Source organism: Hyperolius riggenbachi, chromosome 5, assembly GCF_040937935.1.
Source record: "Hyperolius riggenbachi isolate aHypRig1 chromosome 5, aHypRig1.pri, whole genome shotgun sequence".
Classification (NCBI taxonomy): domain Eukaryota; kingdom Metazoa; phylum Chordata; class Amphibia; order Anura; family Hyperoliidae; genus Hyperolius; species Hyperolius riggenbachi.
The window spans coordinates 20,210,401-20,237,154 of NC_090650.1; the positions used below are offsets into that span (position 1 = coordinate 20,210,401).

A 26,754-nucleotide genomic window follows, 5' to 3' on the forward strand; every position below is an offset into this window, starting at 1 on the left:
GAGACTCCAGTTGTTATGTGTGCAAAAGAACCATTGAGCTCCAGGATTTTCGACCCAGAGAGCTTTGTCTTCTGAAGCTTGTTATCTCAACTGTTAGCAGTGTTCTCCCCAGAATTTTTTTCCAGCTGGGTGGCATGAAAAAGTAGCCGGGTGGAACAAGAGGAGAGTATGCAGGGCAGGCGCTTCTCTGCTTACAGCAAAGGAGGAGGTGAGCCGATGACAGCCGGGTGCTCACCAAAACTAGCCGAGTGGAGCACCCGGCTAGAAGAGCCTGGGGAGAACACCGTGTCAGTCGTATTGTTTTTTCTTCAGCAGTTCAAAAATTCACTGGACTGCTCTGTAAAATCATTTAGAATGCTGAGTAGTGTGTAAACTGCAAATATTAAAAAATTATGCAATGTTATAAAAAATAAAAAAAACACGATATAACTGAAAATAAAAATAGGAGAATATGTTCTTTGCTTCTAATCTTCTAGTAATTATCCGTACTACACAACCAATTCAGTATATCATAATTTTTTTTCGCTTCAGTGTCTCTTTAATACAAAGGGAAATAATGTGCCATCAAAAGAACTTCTGTAACACAAGATGCACTCATCTGATTTAGATCTATAATGGGAGAAACAGGCCGGGCCGAGGCATAGCCTGGAGAGGCTCCAGCCTCAGGGCGCAGTGTAGGAGGGGGCGCACAATTCATTCAGTTGTCATTCCTAATTGTGTATGAAGCAGAAAGAAATAAGAAAAGGGGATACATAGCAGTGACTGCAAGCCAGATAAGTAGATATTAAGGTGTTGGGGAGGTTGTGGGCCCTGTGGCCCTCTTAGGGCTTGATTCACAAAGCGGTGCTAACTGTTAGCACGCCTGTGAAAACCCCCTTAGCACGTCTAAACAAGCTTTTCGCGCATAAAACTTTACGCGCGCAAAACTTAATGCGCGTAAAACTTTACGTGCGTACTGCACAGAGCGCAGGGCGCTCTGCGCAAAGTGCCCATTAAAGCCTATGGGACTTAGCGCGCGTAAAACTTTGCGCTCGTAAAACTTTGCGCGCGTAAAGTTAGCACGCGATCTGATTGAGAAATCCGGTACTAACCTACTTAGCACCCTGGTTAGCAAGTCTAAAGACTTTAGACGTGCTAAGTAGGTTAGCACCGCTTTGTGAATCAAGCCCATAGTCTAATAGCAATCAGTGTGTGACAGCTAAGGTGGGAGGGATAGAGGGGCGCACTTTGGTGTCTCAGACTTGAGTGCTGGAAGACCTTGTCCCGGCTCTGAAAACAGGACATCCATAGCTGAAAGTTCTGCTTAATTTATCAACCAAAACTACTAGGAGAGTCAACAGGCAACAGATTGTTCAGCTTTACTTTATTGAAAGTTTCCAACAAGTGAAGCCTACCCAGAGTGAATTAAACCTTAAAAAATATAGATACTGAACTTACCCCAGTACTTAGGAAGCATTTTGGTTGGCTTTATGGATCCACTCCGTAACACCCCCCCCCCCCCCCCCCACCCTCACCTCTCCCAGCAGCACCCAGTGTCACCCTCCCACCCCACCCAACAGACCCAGTAGCACCCTCACAACCAGCAGCACCCAGTGTCACCTTCACACCCCACCCAGTGTCACCCTCCCTCCCAGCAGCACCCAGTGTCACCCTCCCACCCAGCAGCCCCCAAAGTAGAGAGAACGTTTATTATTGCATTTATGTCTAAGGTAACATTTGCTGCATTTCATATATTTGGGGTAATGCATGTGCATTTCACATACATCTGAGGTAATGTGTGCCACATTTCATCTGTTGGCTGCATTTCATGTGTGAGAGGTAACACTTGCTGCATTATAGCATGCGTGGGAGGTCATGTTTGCCACATTTCACATTTGCTGCATTTCATGTGTTTGAGGTAATGTTTTCTGCTTTTATTTGATGGTCATAGTGGCTGCATTTGCTACTTTGGGTTTATAGATAACAACAACAACAAATAACATTTGTAAAGCGCTTTTCTCCCGTGGGACTCAAAGCGTATAAGCATTGCTCCGACCATCGTGGTACAGAGGAAGAATTTTATAAGTCCGGAAATGCCAGGCTAAACAGGTGGCTTTTCAGTCTGGATTTGAATAGCTCCAGGGATGGTGCTGTCTTTACTGGGTGTGGCAGGGAGTTCCAAAGAGTAGGGGCAGCATGACAGAAGGCTCTGTCTCCAGATTTTTTGAGGTGTACCCTGGGAGTGACAAAGTTTATAGAACTTGCTGATCTGAGGTTGTGAGAGGTGTGTTGCAGCTTCAGCAAGTCCTTCATGTATCCAGGGCCCAGATTGTGCAGGGATTTGAATGTCAGCAGTCCAATCTTGAAGAATATTCTCCATTCTACAGGTAGCCAGTGCAGTGAGCGAAGGATCGGTGTAATGTGTCAGTGGCGAGGCTGGTTTGTTAGCAATCTGGCAGCAGCATTCTGCACTAATTGCAGGCGACGCAGGTCCTTTTTGGGGAGGCCAGATGCAGCATTTGGCATTTTGTGTTTGGTGAAATGTTGTCTAATTTGAAGAGACACTTGAGCCAGAAAAAAAATGAGTTTTACTCACCTGGGGCTTCTACCAGCCCTCTGCAGCAGTCATGTGCCCTCGCAGCCACTCACTAATACTCTGGTCCCCCGCTGCCAGCTAGTTTCGTTTTTGCAGACAGGCCCGTCGGGACTGGCCACGCGTAGCTTTTTCCGTATTCCCGACTGTAATTAGCGCTATTGCGGACGGCAACGCGTACAAAAATACGCGTTGCTGCATATCTATGCGTGCGTAATGCGGCAACGTATTTTTGTATGCGTTGCGGTCCGCAATAGTGCTAATTACAGTCGGGAATGCGGAAAAAGCTACGCATGGCCAGTCCTGACGGGCCTGTCTGCAAAAACGAAACTAGCTGGCAGCGGGGGACCAGAGTATTAGTGAGTGACTGCGAGGGCACAGGACTGCTGCAGGGGGCTGTAGCCCTGCATTCAAGCAGAAGAGGTCACAGGCGCTTCTCTGATTGGTCCTAGAGAAGCATCTAGGACCGCTTCAAAGCCATTAGGGGCTACTAACAGAAGCCAGATATCGGGACATCTGATAAGTATAATGAAGTTTATTAAAAAAAACGCTAATTGGAAGCAAACTGTACAGCGCTTCAAATTTCTAGTGGGTTCCAGCCCTTAAAGGAGAACTGTAGTGAGAGGTATATAGAGGCTGCCATATTGGTTTCCTTGTAAGCAATACCAGTTGTCTGGCAGCCCTGCTGAGCTATCTGCCTGCAGAATCACACCAGAAACAAGCATGCAGCTAGTCTTGTCAGATCTGACATTAATGTAAGAAACACCTGATCTGCTGCATCCTTGTTCAGGGTCTATGGCTAAAAGTATTAGAGGCAGAGGATCAGCAGGATAGCCAGGCAACTGGTATTGCTTACAAGGAAACCAATATGGCAGCCTCCATATACCTCTCACTACAGTTCTCCTTAAGGGCTCGTTTCCACTATAGCGAATCCGCATGCAGGCACCGCATGCGGATTCGCATAGGCAATACAAGTGGATGGGATTGTTTCCACTTGTGCGTCGTGCGTGGGCGTTTTGGTGTGCGGGGGAAATCTGCACGGCAGAGCCTTCAGATTTCGTGTGCGGCTGGAATGCGGGCGAATCGCCCGCAATGCTTTTAACAGGGAAATCGCATGCGGCTTTGTCATGCGGTTTTCCTCGCGATTTTGTGTGCGATTTCGCATGTACTGCTATGACAATTTACACAGGCAGTGACATGATTAAATTCGCCTGCTTCTTAGCCATGCGAAATCGCATGCGGAATCGCGGGGAAAACAGCATGCGGAAACGCATCCGCATGCGATTTCGTCCGCGGTGGAATCCAGGCGATTCCGCACCGCAACAGTGGAAACGTGCCCTAAAACTTTCTTTGGCTGCTGACTGGCAATGTGAAGCTGCTGATCTCCCTCCACAGATTTTCTGTAGGACTGAGAATTTGGAGACTGACTTGGCCACTTCATGACCTCAATGTGCTTCTTTAGTCATTTCTTCGGTCCCTTGGAGGAGCTGTATCTTTTAGGCCATTAGGACCCACCCATGACCCATCTTCACTCTGCCTGAGTGATGGAGATTCTCATCCAACATTGGCCTCTCAGTGCAGTGTCCTGCGGTTGTAGCCAGGTGACCACACACCATACAACTTTTAAAATATTTGTTCAATTCAAGAATAGCAATCAATTTTTCTGACTGATTGGTCATTTTTGAATCGTTACAATGTACCACACACCTATGTTCCATTTTTCCCCAATCATGAATAAAATAACTGAAAGCTCAGAAAAAAAAATGATTGGAACTGTACACCAAGCAATTGACAATCCACCACACACCATACAATTCTTGATAGAGGTGGTCTGAAATTTCCAACATGTCCAATCTCCAAAAATCGAAGAAAAAGGGAAAATCCTCCAAACATGGTTGTTCGAGTTCAGGCCAATGGGCTTGATTCACTAAAGGGTGCTAACGCAGTTAGCACGCCTAAAAGCTGTGTACGTGCAAATGAGGGTGCTAAGTAGTTTGCACGGCAAAGCTGTTACTGTTCGCGTGCTATTTTAGCGCGCGTAAAAGTTTGCATGCGTAAAGGTTTGCGCTCACTGCCTCGCGTGCAAAGTATGCTTATCACGCTACTTATCACGTGAAGCTGCTGATTTTGCACGCGAAGCGGTGCGTGCAAAACTTTATGCGCACAAACTTTTGCGTGCATATTAGCACGTGCAGAGCCAGTTTGCACGTGCTAAGTGGTTTTTCACTGGCGTGCTAACACTTAGCACGCTTTACTGAATCAAGCCCAAAGAGCTTTATTTTGGTATTATCATCATTCACCTTAAGAGCTTTGGGCCCCATTGCAAGTTTTACATTGGGCCCCTCAAACATTCTATACAGAACAATTGATATGGTGCACCAAAACCTGCCAATGGCACCTCAGTTTGTCAGAGGTGCAAGAAGGGGATGGGGAGGGCATTGAGGGAGAGACCCAGTGTGGTCGCAACCTAAGCACCCCCTATTGCTACGCCACTGATCTGACCCCAGCACTTCTCCCAAGTCTTCTCTAAATTACTTTTCACTGGCAAACTTAAAGGGATACTGTAGGGGGGGTCAGGGGAAAATGAGTTGAACTTACCCGGGGCTTCTAACGGTCCCCCGCAGACATCCTGTGTTGGCGCAGCCACTCACCGATGCTCCGGCCCCGCCTCCGGTTCACTTCTGGAATTTCAGACTTTAAAGTCTGAAAACCACTGCGCCTGCGTTGCCGTGTCCTCGATGCCACTGATGTCACCAGGAGCGTACTACGCAGGCCTAGTATGGTCTGTGTCTGCGCAGTACGTTCCTGGTGACATCAGCTGGAACAAGGGCACGGCAACGCAGGCGCAGTGGTTTTCTGACTTTAAAGTCAGAAATTCCAAAAGTGAACTGGAGGCGGGGCCGGAGCATCGGTGAGTGGCTGCGCGGGCACAGGATGTCTGCAGGGGAACATTAGAAGCCCCGGGTAAGTTCAACTCATTTTCCCCCGACCCCCCTACAGTATCCCTTTAAGACAGGCTTTTGCATGTGCTTTCTTGAGCAGGGGGACTTTCTGGGTCCTGCAAGATTTCTGTTACTGATGTTACTGATGCTTATGTTACTAATGGTGTTCATGGTGACTGTGTCCCAGTTGCCTTTAGATCAGTGGTCCTCAAACTAAGGCCCGCGGGCCAACTGTGGCCCCCGTGAGGCTTTTTACCGGCCCCCCCCACACAAAATGTATTACTTAGGTTTGCGGTCAGCTACATCTTTAAATATTGGTGGTCCGCATATAGAATAGCAGTGCTGGCACCACCCACCCACATGGAAGCCAGAAAGCAGTAATTCGCTGGTTTCCACATCAGGTTGAGGACACTGCTGTCCAGTTGGACTGCAGGTTGTCACCTGGGTATCCTTCATTGTCTGGCCCGCAAAGACTTCTACATCATTTTATGTATACTCCGGCCCCCCAGCAGTCTGAAGTATTTTGACCCGGCCCTCTAACCAAAACGTTTGGGGACCCCTGGTTTAGATCATTAACAAGCTCCTCCCATGTAGTTGTGGGTGGATCCCTCACCATACTCATGATCATTCTCATGCCATGATTCAAGATCTTGCATGGAGCTGTAGACCAAAGGCGAATAATGGTCATTTTATTTATTTTTTGTCTGTTTCCAAATAATCATACTAACAGTTGACACCTTCTAACCAAGCTTGTTACTAATGGTCTTACAGCCCATTCCAGCATTGTGCAGGGCCACAATCTTGTCCTATATGTCCTTCCCCAGGTCTTTGTTCTTGACTATGGTGACGGACAGATTGTAATGGTAGGAACTGATTCTATGGACAGGTGTGCATTGTACAGAGATTGGAATTGGGCCAATCAAAATTCAGAAAGTCAGGAAGTGGATTTGATTGGCCAAGTTTCAAGCTGCTTACAATCAGGGCCAGTGCTACCAGGCAAAGGCCGCCAAGTCATGCTGGGCAGCGCAAATCAACAGGAAGCGTAATCAGACACAACACCGGCACACCACTCCGTCCATTCTCTCTGTCTTCCTCCCCAGCGGCTACCACTTCTCCATGACCTGTCACATGTCATTATGGGCCGAATCACTGAGAAAGTATGCCCTTGTGAAGATGCAACCAGCTCGAAGGGCCCTGGAGGGGTGAAAGGACCACTTTTGCAAAAAAATTTAAAAAAACACATAAACCCAAACAAATAAGAAGTTTGTTTCTTCCAGAGTAACATGAGATATAAATTACCTTTCTCCTATGTTGCTGTCACTTACAGAAGGTAGTAGAAATCTGATGGAACTGACAAGTTTTTGACTAGTTCATCTCTTCATGGGGGATTCTCAGTATTTACTTATTCTTTACAAAAGCACTCCCTGGAAAGGATCTATACAAAGATGCAGGGAGCCCCTCCCCCTTCTGGCAGTTGGAATGAGCAACTGCCGTTTACCAAGTGCTTTTGAAAATAATGAAAATCCTGAGAATCCCCCATGAGAAGATGGGCTAGTCCAAAACCTGCCAGTTTTGTCAGATTTATACCACCTACTGTGACAGCAACATAGGAGAAAAGTAATTTATACTACATTTTACTCTGGGAGAAATGTACTTTTTACTTACTGTATGTGTCTTCCTATATTTTAAATTTTTTAACTTTTCACAATAATGGCCCTTTAATTTGCTACCTGTGGGGGGAGAGGAGGAAGGTGGGCCCCATTATGGTTTGTACTCAGGGCCGGTTCTCTCATGAAGCAAGGTGAAAAATTTGTATCAGGCGCAGAGATTACAGGGGCAGCAGGTTTGTACTGTGTTTACAACAGCATGCAGTCATAGTAGATGTGAGAGGAAGGCAGGGTGAAGAGATCATCATTAGGGGAAAGCAGCTTGCTGTGCTGTGTATGTTTGTACTGTATTTACGCTAACAGCATGCAGTCACAGGAGATGTGAGAGGAAAAGCGAGGTGAAGAGGTCATCATTGGGGAAAAGCAGCTTGTCCTGCTGTGTGAGGAGTCTGACAGTGAGTGAGGAGGGGGGAGGCAAGAGTGCATCATTGGGGAAAAGCAGCTTGTCCTGCTGTGTGAGGAGTCTGACAGTGAGTGAGGAGGGGGGAGGCAAGAGTGCATCATTGGGGAAAAGCAGCTTGCTGTGCTGTGTGAGGAGTCTGACAGTGAGTGAGGAGGGGGGAGGCAGGAGAGCAGCAGTGTTTCATTTGATTTGCAGAGCAGAAGGGAGGAGGTGGCACTGCTGTCCTGACTGAGGAGGAATGGGAGTGGCCGAGGGTGAGCAGTTTGTTCGTCACAGACTCACAGCCAGCCAATGTGATTTTGTGTTGAGCTGCAGCAGTGGCGGCTCCAGGAATTTTTTTTAGGGGGTGCTATGCAGGTGCTGGACCAATCTTCGGGCAGCTGACGACCTGCGCCGTGGTAAAAAATGGGTGTGGCTACAACCTGCGGCGCGCTTCGCTTACTGTAATTTAAAGTGAACCCAGGGTGAGAGTGATATGGAGACTGCCATATTTATTTCTTTTTAAACAATACTAGTTGCCTGGCAGCCCTGTTGATCTATTTGAGTGCAGTAGTGAACTGAATTACACCAAAAACAAGCATGCAGCTAATCTTGTCAGTTCTGACAATATTGTCAGAAACCCCTGACCTGCTGCATGCTTGTTCAGGGCCTATGGTTGAAAGAATTAGAGGCAGAGGACCAACACGGCAGCCAGGCAGCTGGTATTGCTTAAAAGGAGATAAATATGGCAGCCTCAATATTATTCTCACCTCGGGTTCCCTTTAAAAGTGCAACGCAAAGACAGAGGGCCCAAGTTTTGGTGACCCTTTCCCGAGAAAATTCACATAATCGTGCAGGTTTTCTCAAGAAAATACACGTAATGTAAGCAGATTTGAACAAAAAACACGTTCAATAACCCCAATATGCACAATCGTTATCAGATATGACCCCAATATGCACAATCGTTATCAGATATGACCCCAATATGCACAATCGTTATCAGATATGACCCCAATATGCACAATCATCAGATATGACACCAATATGCACAATAGTTATCAGATATGACCCCAATATGCACAATCGTTATCAGATATGACCCCAATATGCACAATCGTTATCAGATATGACCCCAATATGCACAATCGTTATCAGATATGACCCCAATATGCACAATCATCAGATATGACACCAATATGCACAATCGTTATCAGATATGACCCCAATATGCACAATCGTTATCAGATATGACTCCAATATGCACAACCGTTATCAGATATGACCCCAATATGCACAATCGTTATCAGATATGACTCCAATATGCACAACCGTTATCAGATATGACCCAAATATGCACAATCCTCAGCAGATCTGACCACAATATGCACAATGCTCAGCAGATCTGACCCCAATATGCAAAATCCTCAGCAGATCTGACCCCAATATGCAAAATCCTCAGCGGATCTGACCCCAATATGCACAATGCTCAGCAGATCTGACCCCAATATGCACAATCCTCAGCAGTTCTGACCACAATCAGCAGCACCACCTGAAAAAGAAAAGAAAAACCCATTTACTCACCTACAGTCAGAAGACCTCCTGTTCCGACCTCCTCCTGTCCCGACCTCCTTGTGGCGCGCAGCTCCCACGATCCTCTTCCTTAACGTGACTTCCTGCCTGCAGCCTGCATTACCTGGCAAGCAGGGCTACAGGAAAATGGCCGCCCGAAGCCCTGCACTGCAGACTCCAAGTCTGCAGAGCAGGGCTTCGGGCGGCCATCTTACCGTAGCCCTGCTCTGCTGCTTCGCGCTGCCGCTGTGAACTGACTCGGCGTCTCTTAGACGCCTGAAGTCAGTTCACGCCAGGGGGTGCTTTGGGGGTGCTTGGACAATTCTAGGGGGTGCTTGAGCACCCCCTTGCACCCCCCTGGTGCCGCCCATGAGCTGCAGCATGTCATGTGAGAACATTAAGGATGCTTTCACAGTGAGACGTTACAGGCGCACGTTAGTGCAGCCTGTAACGCAGCCCCACCGCACAGTAATGAAAAATCTATGGGCTTTTCACAGTGCCCACGTTGCAACGCAGCACATCCGTTGAGAGTGCTGCATGCTAAGCCGCGTTTGACTGTGCGCACATGCTCAGTAGTGTTGGGGAGGAGTGGAGAGCGGCCAGGCACATGGCTAATTAATATTCACTGCACGGTGTGACGTTCAGTGTTTACTTCCTGGAGCCGCAGCTCTGTGTGGCGATTGGCCGGGCGGGACCACGTGATGCCGCATGCGTCCAAGAGTACGCATCACGGCATCACGGACGCCAGAGTGAGCTGCACAACGCGGCTCACTCTGACATCCACATCTGAGAGCACCAGGCGTTGCGTTAGGGGCACGTTATGTGCCCTATAACGTCCCCTAAACGCAACGTCCTGGTGTGTAAGTAGCCTTAATGAAGCAGAGAAAATTGTTGGGTGCTGTGTGATCATTCCAAATTGAGGGGGGAGGGGCATCCTCACAAGTTTGCCTCAGGCAGCAAAATGTCTAGAACCGTCCCTGTTTCTACTAGTCCTGTTTAGAATTTGCAGGCCAGTCAGAATTACTAGCAGCCCGTTGGCCATGTCTGATTGAGAAGAGCTGGCGCTTCAGTTTGCTGAACTACAGACTTTGAGTGAAGCTGTCACTCTCCTGTCTCTGCAGAATGACGGGGGTGTGTGATGCACAAGATGGAGAGAATGTGAAACATTCTGGCATTGAGAACAGTTTGCATGTTTGTATTTTGTTCTTTGTCTGGAGCTCTTTAGAGCCAGATGAGGATTTTTTTCCCATTGGAACAAACAAGTTATCCGTAAACCCGTTGTTGGAGGAACAGGTGGGTCCCGGCCTCGGGTCTGGCGTGCGGAGAGGAAGGGGGGGATGGGAAAAGCACATCGACATAACTCGGAGATTAAGGGGGCTATTTTAGTGGTGATATAGTTGGTGTTTCCTTTCTGAATGTGTCAAAGGTGAATGCGCGGCGAGAGAGGTGACTTTGTACTTGGCATTTCTGGCGGGGAAACGCCGCGCACCGCCATATTTTCCAACAAACGTTGTCTTTTCCGAGATCAGGCCTGACACGGCATTTCTGAAAATGATTGTCAGCTGGACAGAGAGTTATAAACACAGTAACCAGTACAGTATGGCCTCGATTCATCAAGACTTATCGAATTGGTTAACGACTGTTGGGTAAAATACCGAATTCGTTAAGTTGATTTCAGGATTTATCAAATGTATCTACAGCTGTTAGCGAGCATTCGGTAATCATTCGGTAATCATTCGGTAATGATGCGATAAAACGGAGGAAAGTGCAATTCATGAAACTGAAAGTGGGCGTGGTTTAGCGTTACATTTAGGATTAGTTATCTCCTTCACTGCTCTGTGGTTATTCCTGTCAGATCATTGCTGACAGAGAAGATGGAGCCATTTGAAGTGGTTATGTATCAGCTGAGAGTGATTCAAAGGCGCAGAAGGGCAAGAATAAGGTCTAGAACCATATCCATTTGCAAGAGAATGAATTTATTTGCTATAACAGGACATCTGCATTTCTCTTGAATCATCTTGTAAGAGAACACAGGCAGTGCCAGGGTTAACTAAATTGCTAGCTGCACTATATTTTTTCAGAAAAGGCTCCTATCAAGCTGTAGCTGGCGAAATTGTGGGATTGTCCCAAACCACTTCCAGAATCCTGGTCCAGGTGTTAAGCCCTATTCAGAAGGTTGCTACGTAGTGTTCAAAGGACTGTCTTTTTACCCATAATTCCACGGGAATCTTATGGCCTTGTGTTAAATTACCGCTGTTAAATGGAAATATCGACACGTTACTGCATTGTTATCGATATATTATCGAATTCACACCGAATGCAGAAAAACCTTGATGAATACAACTAGAAATCGATAAACTTCGAATTTGGTAATTTAACAAACTGGAAAAAGTTGTCTCAAAGACAATGATAAATTGAGGCCATATCTCTGAAGAGACTCGGCTAAGCCTTGTTGCATTGTGGGAAGTGACGTGTTTCCAATTGCCTAGCAACCAGTATCTCCCTCTGTGCATACGTATATCTATTAAAAAAAATCAATGTTTTAGCCTATGGGCCTATTTCTACTACACGCGGATTCTGGATGCAAATTTCCGCATCCAAAATGCAACACTTGTTTGTGAATGGAGCTATTTCCATTCAATGCAAATTTTTGGAAGCGATGCGGGAAAAATCTGGATGGTATGCTGCAGTTTTTTCGCATTCGTGGTAATCTGGATGCGATCTAGATGTGAATCACGGCTAATGTAATGTTAATGGGCTGCTCAAATTTGCGTTATAAACGCGGAAATTCGCGTTTCCAAACGCAAATTTAACCAGCATGCATAGCATCATTGCCTTTTGCCTGTCTTCCTGTTTCCTGCTTCCTGTTTCCTGCTGTGATGTTACTAGGCAGTTTTCAAATCTCAACGCACATTTTCGCATTAAAAACACGCATAAAACGCATGCATTTTTAAAAACGCACGCAGGTTTCCGGATCTAATTCGCAATGCATGCTAGTGAAAATAGGCCCTATCGCATCGTTAGGGGGTGTGGTTACAGATAATGGCAGTTGGTGCTGTCTGTTTTTATTCCATGTCTGCCAGTAGTAAAGATGATAACCTGCAGGTTGATTGTGGATCAAACAATATGAACAAATTACATGGTGAATATCAATCATTTATTGATCACTCTTCTATTTTTTAATGTCTCACTTTGCAATGTATTGATTTAATTTTTTTCCTTTTTGCTAAAGTTCCTCATTAAGTATGGGGGGGGGGGGTATGTCTTCAGACGGGGCGTGAGCAGACAGCTAGAGGTCATGGAGTAGGTTTTGCGAATCCATAATGCAGCAAGTATTTTATTTTTTCATTCTGAATAAATTCTATAATTTTAACAAACTCTTTTATGCATGAAATAATGTTGTATTAATGTCTGTAGCACTTTGTCTGTACCTGGACTTTACAATACGATACTACCCTTCTCCACTACTCTTCATGTCTGACCTCCTTATTTCTTTTGTGTCTTCTCAGGCAACCATGATGGATCCCAGCTCGTTCAGTGGAGCCCCTCGGTTCCTGACCAGGCCCAAAGCCTACATGTTGTCTGTGGGTAAGGATGCCACACTGAGCTGTCAGATCGTTGGAAATCCCACCCCAAAAGTCACCTGGGAGAGAGATAAGTTTCTCATAGAATCCGGAGGACGTTTCAAGACCACAGAGGAGGGGGGCTTATACCAGCTCACCATCTACGACCTAGCAACGGCAGACAGCGGTCAATACATCTGTCGGGCCATCAACAATATTGGAGAGTCATTTGCCGCAGTCACCATCAAAGTGGAAAGGGAGAGCGCCGTGGTGGAATGTGCACCTTTCTTTATTCTGAAACCGACCAACGCCAAGCTAACCCTGGGAGAAGATGCCTCATTCAACTGTAGAGTCCAAGGACATCCAATGCCTGTTATCAACTGGGAAAAAGATGGGAGGGTGCTGGGAACACCTATTGACTCCAACCGCATTCGAATTGCAACCGATGGAGAGTCCAGCTCCCTCAGGATTCTTTGTATTAGATTTTCAGACAGTGGTACTTATATCTGTCGAGCTGAGAGCCCTGCAGGCCATGCCAAGGCTTCAGCTTCACTGTCCGTTGACTCTTTTGCCAACTTCAATGCCAACACGGCACCAGAACCGACTTATGGTAAAACCGCATCGCTTTTATCTCACCTACAGAAACGGAGAGAGGAGATGCGGAAAACTGATCTGTCCATCCTTGGAAACTATGACTCCAATTCGACTTCCTATGGAACGCTAGATCCGCTAACCGGACTTGGTCTATCTTTCGACTATGAAAGGGCAGCAACGCTCACCCCCAAAATAAGCCGTGACAGCAGCTTTAGCGTCCTCACCCGTACCTGCACCGTGACGGAAGGCAAACACGCCAAGATGAGCTGCTTCGTCACCGGTGAGCCTAAACCCGAAATCGTCTGGAAGAAGGATGGAGAGATCATCTCGGAGGGGCGTCGCCACGTTATTTATGAGGATGAGCAGGAGAACTTCGTTCTGAAAATCCTCTTCTGCAAGCAGATCGATAATGGATTGTACACGTGTACGGCGTCCAATCTGGCTGGACAGACCTACAGTTCCGTGCTCGTCATAGTCAAAGGTAAGTGGCTCACCAGGCAAACCTTTCACAAGATGTCAACTTTCATGGCTGTCCATGGTTGGACACCCTTGCTTTGTCTCTGGAAAGCTAACAACCCACTGCCAAAACAAATGTAAGTGTACCCGAGGTGAAAATAATACAAAAAAAAAATTGATTCTTATCTTCGATAGAAGAGGGAAGGCTTTGGGCCCTGCAGACAGGGCCGGCGCTTCCATAGAGGCAAAGAGGGTAATTGCCCCAGGGCCCCAGAACCTGTAGAGGTCTCCAAGGTGGCTCACCCCCCCAACTTAACTGTGCTCCCCTGGGACCCTGCAATGGAGCCTAAGGACTGACAGTGGCACTGACAATGGAGCCTAAGGACTGTCCCTCACCAGGACAGGTGAGATGCTATACTGGTGAAGACCTTGCAGGGGCCCCGGGGAGCACAGTTAAGGGGTTGAGAGACCTGGGTAGGATAGCCGGCTCAGTTGCCCTGGGGGGAAATTTACATGCAACAAAAGGCCCCTAATGCCGTTTTTTGGTCGGGGAGGGTCTATCAGGGGCCCCTAGGTTAATTTTGCCCAGGGGCCCTATTGTTACTAGAACCGGCCCTGCCTACAGAGGCTTCCCACGTCCTCCTGGTCCCAACTAATGCCGAACATGGACATCCGAAAGAGTTTGTTGGATTTTCTAGTTTCAACTACACTTCTCTTCTTCCAAGAGCGCAGGCGTACTGTGCCTGTGCAAGTATGGGCGCGTCATCACAGTAAGTCAGAGTGCTGTGCTACTGAGTAGGCGTGGCCATACTTGCCCGGGTACCATATGCTTGCGCTTGTACATGAAGAGGAGCACGGTTGCGATCTTCAGGAGGTTCCCAGGCAGCTGCGGTGGTCAGAAGGAGACATGGTAAACTTCCAGAGGATCCAGAGGCTTGCTTCTTTTTGGGAAAGTTTCTGTTTTTTTTTTTTTTTTACCTCAGGTCGTCTGGGGTTCACTTTAAGGGATGTTAAAGTACAGGCAAGTAAGGAAACCTCTTTATCTGCTTCCACAAGTTTCTAATATACTGATACATATTTAAGATGCAATAAACCAGACACATTCCTACATGGAGTAATTATTACTCTAGTCGCAAGGTCACTGTTCTTTTCTTCATACTTCAAATGATGCCATTCAGAAGGCAGCTCCATATCTGCTTCAGGCTGGAAAGTGGGCAGGGCTTTCAAACTGCTGCCTACGCCGTGTCTCAACACTGGTCTCTGGGTGGAGTTGCTGAACTCTGGTTCATAAGAACCCACCCACTGCTAATCAACACCCATGGTGCATTGCAAAGTAACGACAAAAGTTTGCCTTCTTAAAACAGAAGGTATTTTAGCTACCAGGGACAACAAAGAGATGATTTGCATATTCCACAGTGATGCATTGTGGGACACCTCAGAGTTCACTCCAACCTGAATTATCGCAAATACCTTCTGTTGTAAGAAGGCAAACTTGGTCTCAGCCCCTTACACACTCCCATAAGTTCTGGTTCTCCAGGAGCTTGCTGGGTAATCTGTAACTAAAAGTAACAACAACAAATCATTACAATCCGACACCACTGTAGTAAATTTAGAAGTCGTTAATTACTGGTGTCAGGAGTCTTAAAGAGACACTGAAGCGAAAAAAAATGATGATATTATGATTTGTATGTGTAGTACAGCTAAGAAATAAAACATTAAGATCAGATACATCAGTCTAATTGTTTCCAGTACAGGAAGAGTTAAGAAACTCCAGTTGTTATCTCTATGGAAAAAAGCACTTAAAGAGACTCTGAAGCGAGAATAAATCTCGCTTCAGAGCTCATAGTTAGCAGGGGCACGTCCCTTGACCCCCAAACTCCCCACTGCGACACTTGGTCGCAGACTTGGTCGCTCCTGGAGGCAGGGCTAACGGCTGCAGCCCTGCCTCCAGTCGCGTCTATCAGCGGCACATTGCCGCCTCTCCCCCGCCCCTCTCAGTGAAGGAAGACTGAGAGGGGCGGGGGAGAGGCGGAGATACGCGCTGACAGACGCGTGTGGGGCAGGGCTGCGGCGGTTAGCCCTGCCCCAACCAGGAAGCGCTCCCCCGCTGAAACGAGGGGATTTGGGCGATCAGGGACCCCCGTTAAACCGCGGGATAGCGGAGGTTTAGCAGGGGCACACATGCCCCTGCTATTTATGAGGTCTGAAGCGAGATTTATTCTCGCTTCAGACTCTCTTTAAGCTCTACGACTTTCAAAGTCGTGGAGAGGGCTGTTATCTGACTTTTATTATCTCAACTGTTACTAAACAAATTCCTTTTTCTCTGACAGAGGAGAGGTCATTAGTTCACAGACTGCTCTGAGGCCTCTTGCACACTAGACGCGATTCCGATTCAGATTCCGCTTTTTAATCAGTTTTTACATCCGATTCAGATTCTGATTTGCAGTTTGCTCCCTGCACACTGCAAATCGGAATCTGAATCGGATGTAAAAACTGATTAAAAAGCGGAATCTTAATCGGAATCGCATGCAGTGTGCAAGAGGCCTGAAAGAATCATTTTGAATGCTGAGTGTTGTGTAATCTGCACATATTATAGAATGATGCAATGTTAGAAAAAACACTATATACCTGAAAATAAAAGTATGAGAATATTTTCTTTGCTGCTAATCTTCTAGTAATTATTCATAGTACACAACCAATTCATTATATCATATATTTTTTTCACTTCAGTGTCTCTTTAAGGTCCGGACAAAGTAACACTTGACACACTGAGAAAACCTTGGCGGAGTTGTTATTTAGAGTTTATGGCGCATATGCAATTTCCCTTTTCTCCTGATTTTTTTTACTAGGTGATATTTTCAAACTTGTCAATGAAATGCCTTGTATGCCACCAACAAGCAGGAAAACACTCAAAATAATTAGTACTTTTTTAGATACTTTTTAGTACTTTTTCAATTACAAACTCAGGAGAAAACATTAATTGCACATGGGCCTCTGTGTCAAACACAAGACCCTTACTAATGTTAATAGCAATAGAAGAACATTATTAATTTAAATCTTGATTTCACTTGGATTTGGCTTATAAATGAAATTGATGCTATTCAGGGCTGGGCAGAGGCAGAGGCGAGAGAAGCTCCAGCCTTGTGGCGCAGTGTAGGAAGGGGGCACAGGGCCGAGCAGAGGCGAGAGAGGCTCCAGCCTCGGGGCGCAGTGTAGGAGGGGGCGCACAACTCACTCAGCTATCATTCCCCTATTGTGTTTGAAGCAGAGAGAAATAAGAAAAGGGGATACATGGCAGTGACTGCAAGCCAGATAACTAGAGATGAAGGTGTTGGGGGCCCTGGGGCACCTCTTATGCTTCATACACACTTGAGATAAAAGTCTTTGGAAAAGGCAAGATCACAGACCAATCTTACCACCCTTCATGTAGTATGAGAGCCATACTCTACACAGTCTATTCTATGGAGCTGCACTCCCCAACAAATAAAATCTTTGCAGGATGCTGCACACACAGATGCCCGTACACACTCAAAAGATCATTATCTGCAAAAGATCTGTTCCTGCAAAATATCCATTCCATGCAAAATGCATTATAGTCTATGAGATCTGCAGATCATCATACACACTTGGTTTAACAGACAATCATCTGCAGATCATCTGCAGATCAGATTCAACAGGGTGGATTTTCAGATCTGCAGATGATTGCCAGATATGCAGATGAAGTCTGTTAAACCAAGTGTGTATGATGATCTGCAGATCTCATAGACTATAATGCATTTTGCATGGAATGGATCTTTTGCAGGAACAGATATTTTGCAGATAATGATCTTTTGAGTGTGTACGGGCATCTTTGTGTGCAGCATCCTGCAAAGATTTTATCTGATGGGGAGCTCAGCTCCATAGAATAGACTGTGTAGAGTATGGCTCTCATACTACATGGAATGGGGTAAAATTGGTCTGTGATCTTTCATTTTCCAAAGACTTTTATCTCAAGTGTGTATGAAGCATAAGTCTAGTAGTAATCAGTGTGTGACGGCTGGGGTGGGTGGGGAGGATGGAGGGGCGCACTTTGGTGTCTCAGCCTTGGGTGCTGGAGCACCTTGTCCCGGCTCTGATGCTATTACTCTGTTACCCTAAAAATAAGACCAAAACATGATTTTTCATGATTTTTGAAGATGCTTAAAATACCCCATCACTGTCTTATTTTTGGGAAAACATGGTATTAATTTCCACAAATGTTCTTTACTTTTCTGGTGCACAATAAAGATAAGCCAACCTCCAATCCACCCCACTTAGAAAATGTGCTCCTGACTTACCTTTCTGAGTTTTATGTATAGTTGGGAGTGTCCTCAGCGTGGCAGTGACCTGGAAACAGTACAATATAAGCAGGGCCAGTGCTACCATATGGGCAAAAGGGGCAATTGCCCCAGGGCCCCAGTGTCCATAGGGGCCCCCAAATGTCCTCATCAAACCACTAAGTTATGTGACCGAGGGCTAGGGTATCTGGCTATATCCTGGGAGGTGGGTCGCTAATGGCACATCGGTATATAATACTGAGGGAAGGGGGAGACATCTACTACTACTGTAAGGGGACACATCTGGCTATAATATAATACTAGGGCACCTTTTATTACCTATACTTGGGTGAGCACGGGGGGCAGGGCACACTTTTTAATCTCCGCCTCTAGTGCAGTTACGTATGGGCACTGGGCCACAGATAAACATTGCCTGCTATGGGCACCAGATTTACCTTCCTGGCTCCTTCAATGCTGCGACCCATTGTCTGGGGGGCCCCCAGTTTACTTTTGCCCCGGAGCCCTATTGTAATTAGAACCGGCCCTGAATATCGACAAAGCGCCCGCTATTTGTGGCTGTATTTTACATTGCGGGAGGCCCTGGCTCCTGAAGTTTAGTCATATCTCCCAACTTTTTGAGATAAGAAAGAGGGACATTTAAACCACACCCCTAATCACGCCCCCGTCACACCCTTAGTCACGTATACCATAAAGATTTCTTAAAGAGGGACTACAGCGAAAAACTGTAAAATTTAAAATATGTGCAAACATATATACAAATAAGAAGTACATTTTTTCCAGAGTAAAATGTGCCATAAATTACTTTTCTCCTATGTTGCTGTCACTTACAGTAGGCAGTAGAAATATGACAGAAGTGACAGGTTTTGGACTAGTCCTTCTCTTCATAGGGGATTCTTAGCAAGGCTTTTACTCTTTATAAAGATATTCCCTGAGGGCTCGTTTCCACTATCGTGAATCCGCATGCGTCCAACGCACGCGGATTCGCACATGTAATGCAAGTGGATGGGCCTGTTTCCACTGTAGCGTTGTTAAGGTGCGTTTTTTTTCAGCGGTGAAAAAACGCACAAAAGAGCCGCAGAATTCACCTGCGAGTGGAATGCATGCGAATCGCATGCAATGTATTTAATAGGGAAATCGCATGCGTTTTCCTCATGCGTTTTTTGCCGCGAATTCGCATAGGTACCAATGTAAATTCACACAGGCAGTGACATGGTTAAAATCGCATATACCCTCACCTATGCGAATTTGCATGCGAATTCGCGGCAAAAAACGCATGGGGAATCGCATCCGCATGCGATTTCATCAGCGGTGGAATCCAGGCGATTCCGCACCGCAATACTGGAAACGAGCCCTAAAAAGGATTTCAACAATGATGCTGGCCAGCTTCCCTGCTCGCTACACAGTTTTTTTGGCAGTTGGACAGAGCAAATGCCATTCACTTAGGGCTGGTGCACACCAAAACCTGCTAGCAGATCCGCAAAATGCTAGCAGATTTTGAAACGCTTTTTCTTCTTTTTCTGTAGTGTTTCAGCTAGCGTTTTGCGGTTTTGTCTAGCGGTTTTGGTATAGTAGATTTCCTGTATTGTTACAGTAAAGCTGTTACTGAACAGCTACTGTAACAAAAAACGCCTGGCAAACCGCTCTGAAGTGCCGTTTTTCAGAGCGGTTTGCGTTTTTCCTATACTTAACATTCAGGCAGAAACGCATCCACAATCCAAAAAATGCCTCACCCAGGCATTTTTCGTTTCTGCAAAATTGCCTCCCGCTCTGGTGTGCACCACCCCATTGAGATACATTGACCAAGCAGATCCGCAGCCGCAAGCGGATCTGAAAACGCCCAAAAAGCCGCTCGGTGTGCACCAGCCCTAAGTGCTTTTGAAAATAAATATATTCCTGAGAATCCCCTATAAAGAGATGGACTAGTCCAAAACCTGTCGCTTCTTTCAGATTTCTACTGCCTACTGTAAGTGACAGCAACATAGGAGAAAAGTAATTTATGGCTCATTTTACTCAGGAAAAAATTTACTTCTTATTTGTATATGTTTGCACATATTTTAAATTTTACAGTTTTTCGCTGTAGTGCCCCTTTAAGAAAAATGTTGTTTTATAATTCAAACCACTCTGGTCCTTACTATCCTGGTTCATTTTCTTTCATATTAACATTTGAAAATAAGAAATATATTAATTTAAAGGACAGAATAGTTTCATCGTCATTTAAACACATTTTCAGGAGGGAGAAAAATCTAGCTCTACTCCCCTGTGTGCACATCTTTTTGGCATTTTGTCCTTGAGAAAGAGACACAATGTTGTTATGCAGCAATAAAGATTGTATATTTCTAACTGGAGTGCTAAAAGGAAATGTTTATCCAGGTGTAAGGCTGGCCCGGGTGTGGTCAACCTGATCACAACCTGAACACAACTTTGGTTGAATCTTTACAGAAGACCGACCTTATGCTGGGTACGCACAATGCAATTTCCCACATGACAGGTGGGAATCGAGTGATTATTTCTGACATGTCTGATCTCCCGATCGATAAGGTGATCGATTTTGCGCACTTATAATTGGAAAATCGATCACTTTATCGATTGGGTGCACTTTGGACATGTACACAGGATATATATATATTCCCATCTGATCACCCGTCGATCGGGCGGGCCATTGCATCGTGTGTACCCAGCATTAGGCATCCTTCGGGCCTTGTGTCCACTAGACAGTGCAAAGCACGATCGCAATCGCTAGCGATTTGTCATAGCGCTTTGCAAGCGATTTTGGGAGCAATTTTTCCCTGCTCCTATACAATACATTAGAATGCAAATGTTCCCAAAAATGCTGCATGTCCTCTAGTGGATTTTGTCCCATTCATTTACATTTGCAGAGCGTTTAGGGAAATCGCTAGCAATTGAAAGCAATCCCTAAACGCTAAAAAAAACCCTGATCTAGTGGGTTCCAGGTTTCAGATCTGGTTTAATCTCTTCCTGTAGGGTGGGAGAAAGAAGGCTTTGTGGACAATCTGTGTGGCTGGTGTGGTCACCTCCTGGTGGACCTTAACCTCCCTAGCGTTCTGGACGAGCTGAGCTCGTCCAGTGACGCCGGAAGGCACCGCTCAGGCCCTGGTGGGCCGATTTGAATAATTTTTTTTTCTGAAACATGCAGCTAGCACTTTGTTAGCTGTGTGTTTCTCCGATCACCGCTGCTCGCCCCCGATCCGCCACGTAATAGGGCCCCCCCCCCCTGAGACCCCATGCGCAGCCTGGCCAATCAGTGCCAGGAAGCACTGAAGGGTGGATCGGGACATCCTATGACGTCACGACGTCGATGACGTCATTCCATTCGTCGCCATGGCGACGGGGGAAGCCCTGAAGGAAATCACATTCAGAACAGGATTTGCTGATGGGCATGATCGCCGGCGGCGATCGGAAGGGTGGGCGGGAATCGGCAGGGAGGGGGGTATCATGTAGCTAGCGATAGGCTAGCTGCATGATTTTAAAAAAAATTAGGTTTAAAAAACCACGCGCGGCCTTGCGGCTGTGCAGAATCAGAACGCCAGGGAGGTTAAATCTTCTTTGTGTGTACAATGTTATTATTAAGGGCTGGCTCACATGGGTGATTGCAGGTCGTTACCGCGAGCAACAGCGCTCGTCATTAAAGCGCTGTCTATTCAACTGAATAGGGAGCACCTGTACCGTAGTTTACCCCCGTTTACCACCATTTGCGCAAATGTCATGTTCCAATCCCCATTGTTCCTGTGGTTCCAGCTGACCCGGTAAGCAACATGCTACTTCCAGTTTCCAGCGCTTACGGCCGTGTCTCGGTGAGAAAACTGCAGAAAGCCGCCTGAAGACGTCAAATGCTTTTCTGCCCGCTTGCATTTGGCTGGCATGCTGGCTGTGAACTGGCCCTAATAGGTGTTAAATCCAACCTCCCCAAAGGATGGGGGAGGGACCAGAGATGGATTAAGATGTAATGGGTTCCTAGGCAAGGTAGTATATTTGTGGCCCCCTTGTGTTCCTTTTGGTAAGCTGAAGTGATGAGAGGTCAGAGAAGGTGACAGGTGGGCCCCCTTACACCCATGGGGCCTCAGGCACCTGCCTAGGTTGCCTGCGGGGAGACACCTGCATGCCCATCGTCACCCAAACTGATTATGAATGATCGTGTTGGCTACCAGTCATCTAATGGCTGCCTGGGCCTGGACCCAGGGCCGGATTTACCTTAAAGGAATACTTAAGTCAAAAAAAAAAAATGACATTTACTCACCTGGGGCATCCCTCAGCACCCCGAAGCTGGATGGTGCCCTCGCAGCCCCGCTCCGATCGTCCTGTCCCCGCCGGCGGCTACTTCCGGTTCGGCGACAGCCGCCGACAGGCTGGGAACGCGGCTGATTTTCCGCGTTCCCAGCCGCTGCTATCACTCTCTATGCTGCTATAGCGTATATATATGAGGAGAGAGAGAGAGAAAGCAGCCAGAGACAATGGCAGCACTGAACATGAGCTCCTGAAACTTTACCAATTTTACCTTGTAATGGGCAACTGAATGGACACAAAGGACACAACCAAGACACAGCCAAGACCAAGACATAACATGGAAACCAGAGGAGCCTATGGAAGTCTAAAGAATAAAAAGACTAAAGATTAAAAAGCAAATGCTCTGAATGGAGAAGATAACCACCTTTAAAAAGATAAACAAGCTGTGTCACTCAGAGGAAAAGCAACAAGCAGCAGCAGCCAGCTCCAGCCAACCAACAGATCCTAACACCAGCAGAGAGTAACCCCAGAACTGACCAAACCTGCAGAAAACAAGGTAAGGGCATTTCTGCTGAATATTACTTATAGAAATAGGAAAAAGTTTATCAAGGGATTCACAATGGAAACCATATTAGAGCCAGCAGATCAAAAGGCAAGCCAGGATGCAGATAAGCCCAGCACATCTAGCAGCAGGAGGTCTGGCACTCGGGAGATTGTTTACTCTCCTGGCAATAAAAGCAATGATGCAAAGAAAGAAGAAAGACTGAAGCTAACTAAAAGCATGCCAGAGACTCTGTTTGCTGACTATTCCTCTAACCCTAGAGTAAGAACAAACCTGATATTTTTTACACATGACACCCAAGCTTGGCATACTGCCATCTGTGAAAAATTTGAAAAAAGCATTAAAAAAAATGGCATCACGAATGGGAGACAAATCAGAATAAAAGACAAGGAGGACCCAGAGGTTACTACACTTACAGTAACTGTATACCACAATGGCAGTGTCTTGATCCAGGGGGCAGAACGTTACTTAAATATTTTCGAAAAGAGTTATCCTGATATTGAAAGACTTGCAATTAACTTTAAAGAAAACCAGACAAACTCTGTCAACACAAACAATGGTCGTAAATCATCTGCAAGGACTGCTCCTAGAGAGAAGGCTGAAGACCAATCTCCAAAACAACAGCCCCCCTCCAGAGACCAGACACCAGGCTTCTCACACCCCTCCCTGGAGACTCTCAGAGAAAGTCTGTCCCAATTAGAAAGGGACTTCACCCTTTTCAGGGAAGAAAGGAAAAGCAGCCAAGGTGTGAAAAATGCAAATGATCAACTGAGAGAAGAAATAGCCAGGATGAAAGCTGAGCACACTGCAGCCTTGCATGATATCAACATTTCCCTACAAAAACTACAGGAGGAAAACTCACAACTTAAAGAGGAGATCAGGAAATTAAAAATATTAAAACAGCCACAAAAGTTAGAGGAGACAACAAAAAGCACAAAGGCCCCCACAAAACCTATGCCGACCAAAGACAGTGCTCCGCACATCACACAGGATACAATAATCACCCAAGAGACTAGTGACAATCACAGCCATCCAGCCCCCTCTCCAAATACTGCCAACACAGCCTCATCCAACAACCCACAGCCCAAGCCTAAACACCAAGCAAATCGCTCCTATAAACATCGCAGTCCTGACATTGTGCTGGTTATAGACTCTAATGGAAAATACCTGGACATAAGAAGACTCTTTCCAGGGATGCATGCCATCAAAATCATCACTTCAACTATTGAACAAGTAACACAGGTCATTAATGAGCCTTATTTCACCGACCCAAAACATCTCATCCTGCACACCGGCACCAATGACATTATACAAGAAAACACCACAGACCAAGAAACCATCACATACAAACTGTCACAACTGGTTAAAAGGGCACAGCAGAAATTCCCCAGCACAAAGATTATCCTCTCTTCCCTGCTCCCAAGAAGAGACATTCCTCACCAGACAATTACACAGATCAATGCAGAGCTGGCCTCCAGTCTCAGATCCTCACCAGACATACAACTGGCACAGCACACCACAATCACAACCGACCATCTGTACAACAACAAGCACCTTGACAAACAAGGAGTCATCCGCCTAGCAAAGGAACTAAAGGACATGGTGCTAAGTAGACCCCAGAGACTCCAAGAAAGCCCCAACTCAACAATCAGACAGCAAACCACAATGTCCCAACACCAGAGAGAGAGCCCACAAGCATGGAAAACATGTAGGAAACCGCCTGCCCCACAATGGCAACACAAAGCGACAGAGGGTAGCATCATGGCGGAAATCAGAACTTTGCTTATCAATATACAAAGCAGATTGAGGTGACACCCACAACAGTGTCCACCCTCCCCCTGAAAATACTGAGTCCTATGAAAATTTCTGCTCATTACAAGGTAAACCGACTCAAAATGACATCCCTTATCATCAGTAGCTGGAACATCCAAGGGCTGAACGCCTCAGCTTTTGGATCCAAAACAAATGATCCAGACTTTAAAAAGAGACTTGAAAACATTGATATCCAAATCCTCCTGGAGACATGGACCCGGGCAGAGGATGAATCTTTCGTACCCATGGGGTACCGGGAATTCTCCATATCTGCCCAGAAAAACAGGAACATTAAACAGGGCCGCCGTTCAGGAGGCATACTAATCTGGTATAAGGAGGAGCTCACAGAGCACATCAAAGCAATCAAACGAGGAGACAGCCACATCTGGATCAAAATAAACAGCTCCATCCTCACCTCTCAGTCTGACATGTACCTGTGTGCAGCATACATCCCCCCAACAGAGTCCCCTTACTACAAACCTGACATCTATGAGGTCCTACAAAGAGAAGCCAGCCACTTCCAGTCTCAGGGCAGAGTGCTCATCTATGGAGACCTCAACGCTAGAACAGGCACAGAGAAGGACTATCTGACCTCTGAGGGAAACACATACATACTTGGAGGAGAGAACTACTACCAGGAACCAATGCAGACAGCAAGAAACAGCTATGACAAGACAGTAAACAAAAGTGGGAAATCCCTGTTGAACCTGTGCCGGAGCCTCGGCCTATACATAATGAATGGGCGAACCAGGGGTGACTCTCTTGGGAGATTTACTATGAACTCACATGTAGGCAGCAGTGTGGTAGATTATGCTGTCACAGACACAGACCCCATAAACATCAATGCCCTCATAGTCACCCCTGAAACACACCTGTCAGACCACAACCAAATCCTGCTGTACCTGAAATCCACCGATAAACCAACCACACAGCAACCTCACCAGAACGGTCTCTACAAGCTGCCACCATCCTTCAAATGGCCCAAAGAGTCTGCCATCAAATTCACCAACATGACCAACACTGCCAAAATCCAAGAACTGCTGACAAACTTTCATACCAACCTATATGAACTGAACAAACAAGGTGTCAACCATGCAGTGAAGGACTTCAGCAACATCTTATATAACATGGCAGTACTCGCCGGCCTCAAGCAGACCAACTTTAAGAGATCCACAAATAAACAGTCCCAAAAATGGTTTGACAGTGAGTGCAAGGCTCTACGTAATTCTCTAAGGGCAGCCTCTAACCAAAAGCACAGAGACCCAAACAACCAGGACCTAAGGGAAGCCCATGACCACCTACAGAGACAATACAAAGACACCCTCAGGCGGAAAAAACAGAGCCACATCTCCCACAAACTCCAACAGCTGGAGGACTCCCTCCAAGACAACTCATTCTGGGAGACCTGGAACCACATTGGGACAAAGCCCAAGAAAAGCCCTCTCCACATCCAAAATGGCCACATCTGGCTCCACTACTTCAGGAACCTCTACAAAGACATCCCAGAAAATGCCCAAACCCCGGAACAGAAACAAATAGCCGCAAAGCTGAAGGACATGGAGGAGACAATCAAGGAATTTCAAAACCCCCTGGATACACCAATCACGATGGAGGAAATAAGAGAAAGAACAAAGCTGATAAAATGTAAGAAGGCTAGCGGTACCGATGGCATCCTGCCAGAGATGATCAAATACAGCCCCCCGGACATACATGAGGCACTCGCAAGACTTTTCAACCTTATCCTGAGTGCGGGCTCCTTTCCTCAGGCCTGGAGTGAAGGCCTCATAACACCCATCTACAAGAATGGGGACAGATATGATCCAGCAAACTACAGAGGAATCTGTGTCAGCAGTACACTGGGGAAACTGTTTAACAGCATCATCAATAAAAGGATCCTCTCCTTCCTCACACAGCAGGACGTACTCAGCAAAAGCCAAGCTGGGTTCATGCCAAACCACCGCACAACCGACCACATCTACACACTGCACAGCCTTATCAAGACTCATGTCCACAGCTCACGTGGCAAAATACACGCTTGCTTTGTGGATTTTAAGAAGGCGTTTGACTCGGTGTGGCA

The 26,754-nt window shown here is 46.3% G+C and overlaps 1 protein-coding gene across 16 annotated transcripts in view; it reads left to right on the plus strand.

The window, feature by feature from the left end:
• The window catches only part of OBSCN (obscurin, cytoskeletal calmodulin and titin-interacting RhoGEF), a 511,999-nt gene that overhangs the window by 27,435 nt on the left and 457,810 nt on the right, over positions 1 to 26,754 (plus strand). For all 16 annotated transcript variants that reach the window (XM_068235137.1, XM_068235143.1, XM_068235140.1 and 13 more), the window contains exon 2: positions 12,642 to 13,770. In XM_068235137.1, coding sequence (XP_068091238.1) covers positions 12,648 to 13,770 — 1,123 coding nt within the window. In that variant the 5' untranslated portion in view covers positions 12,642 to 12,647. The remainder of the gene's footprint in view (positions 1 to 12,641; positions 13,771 to 26,754) is intronic.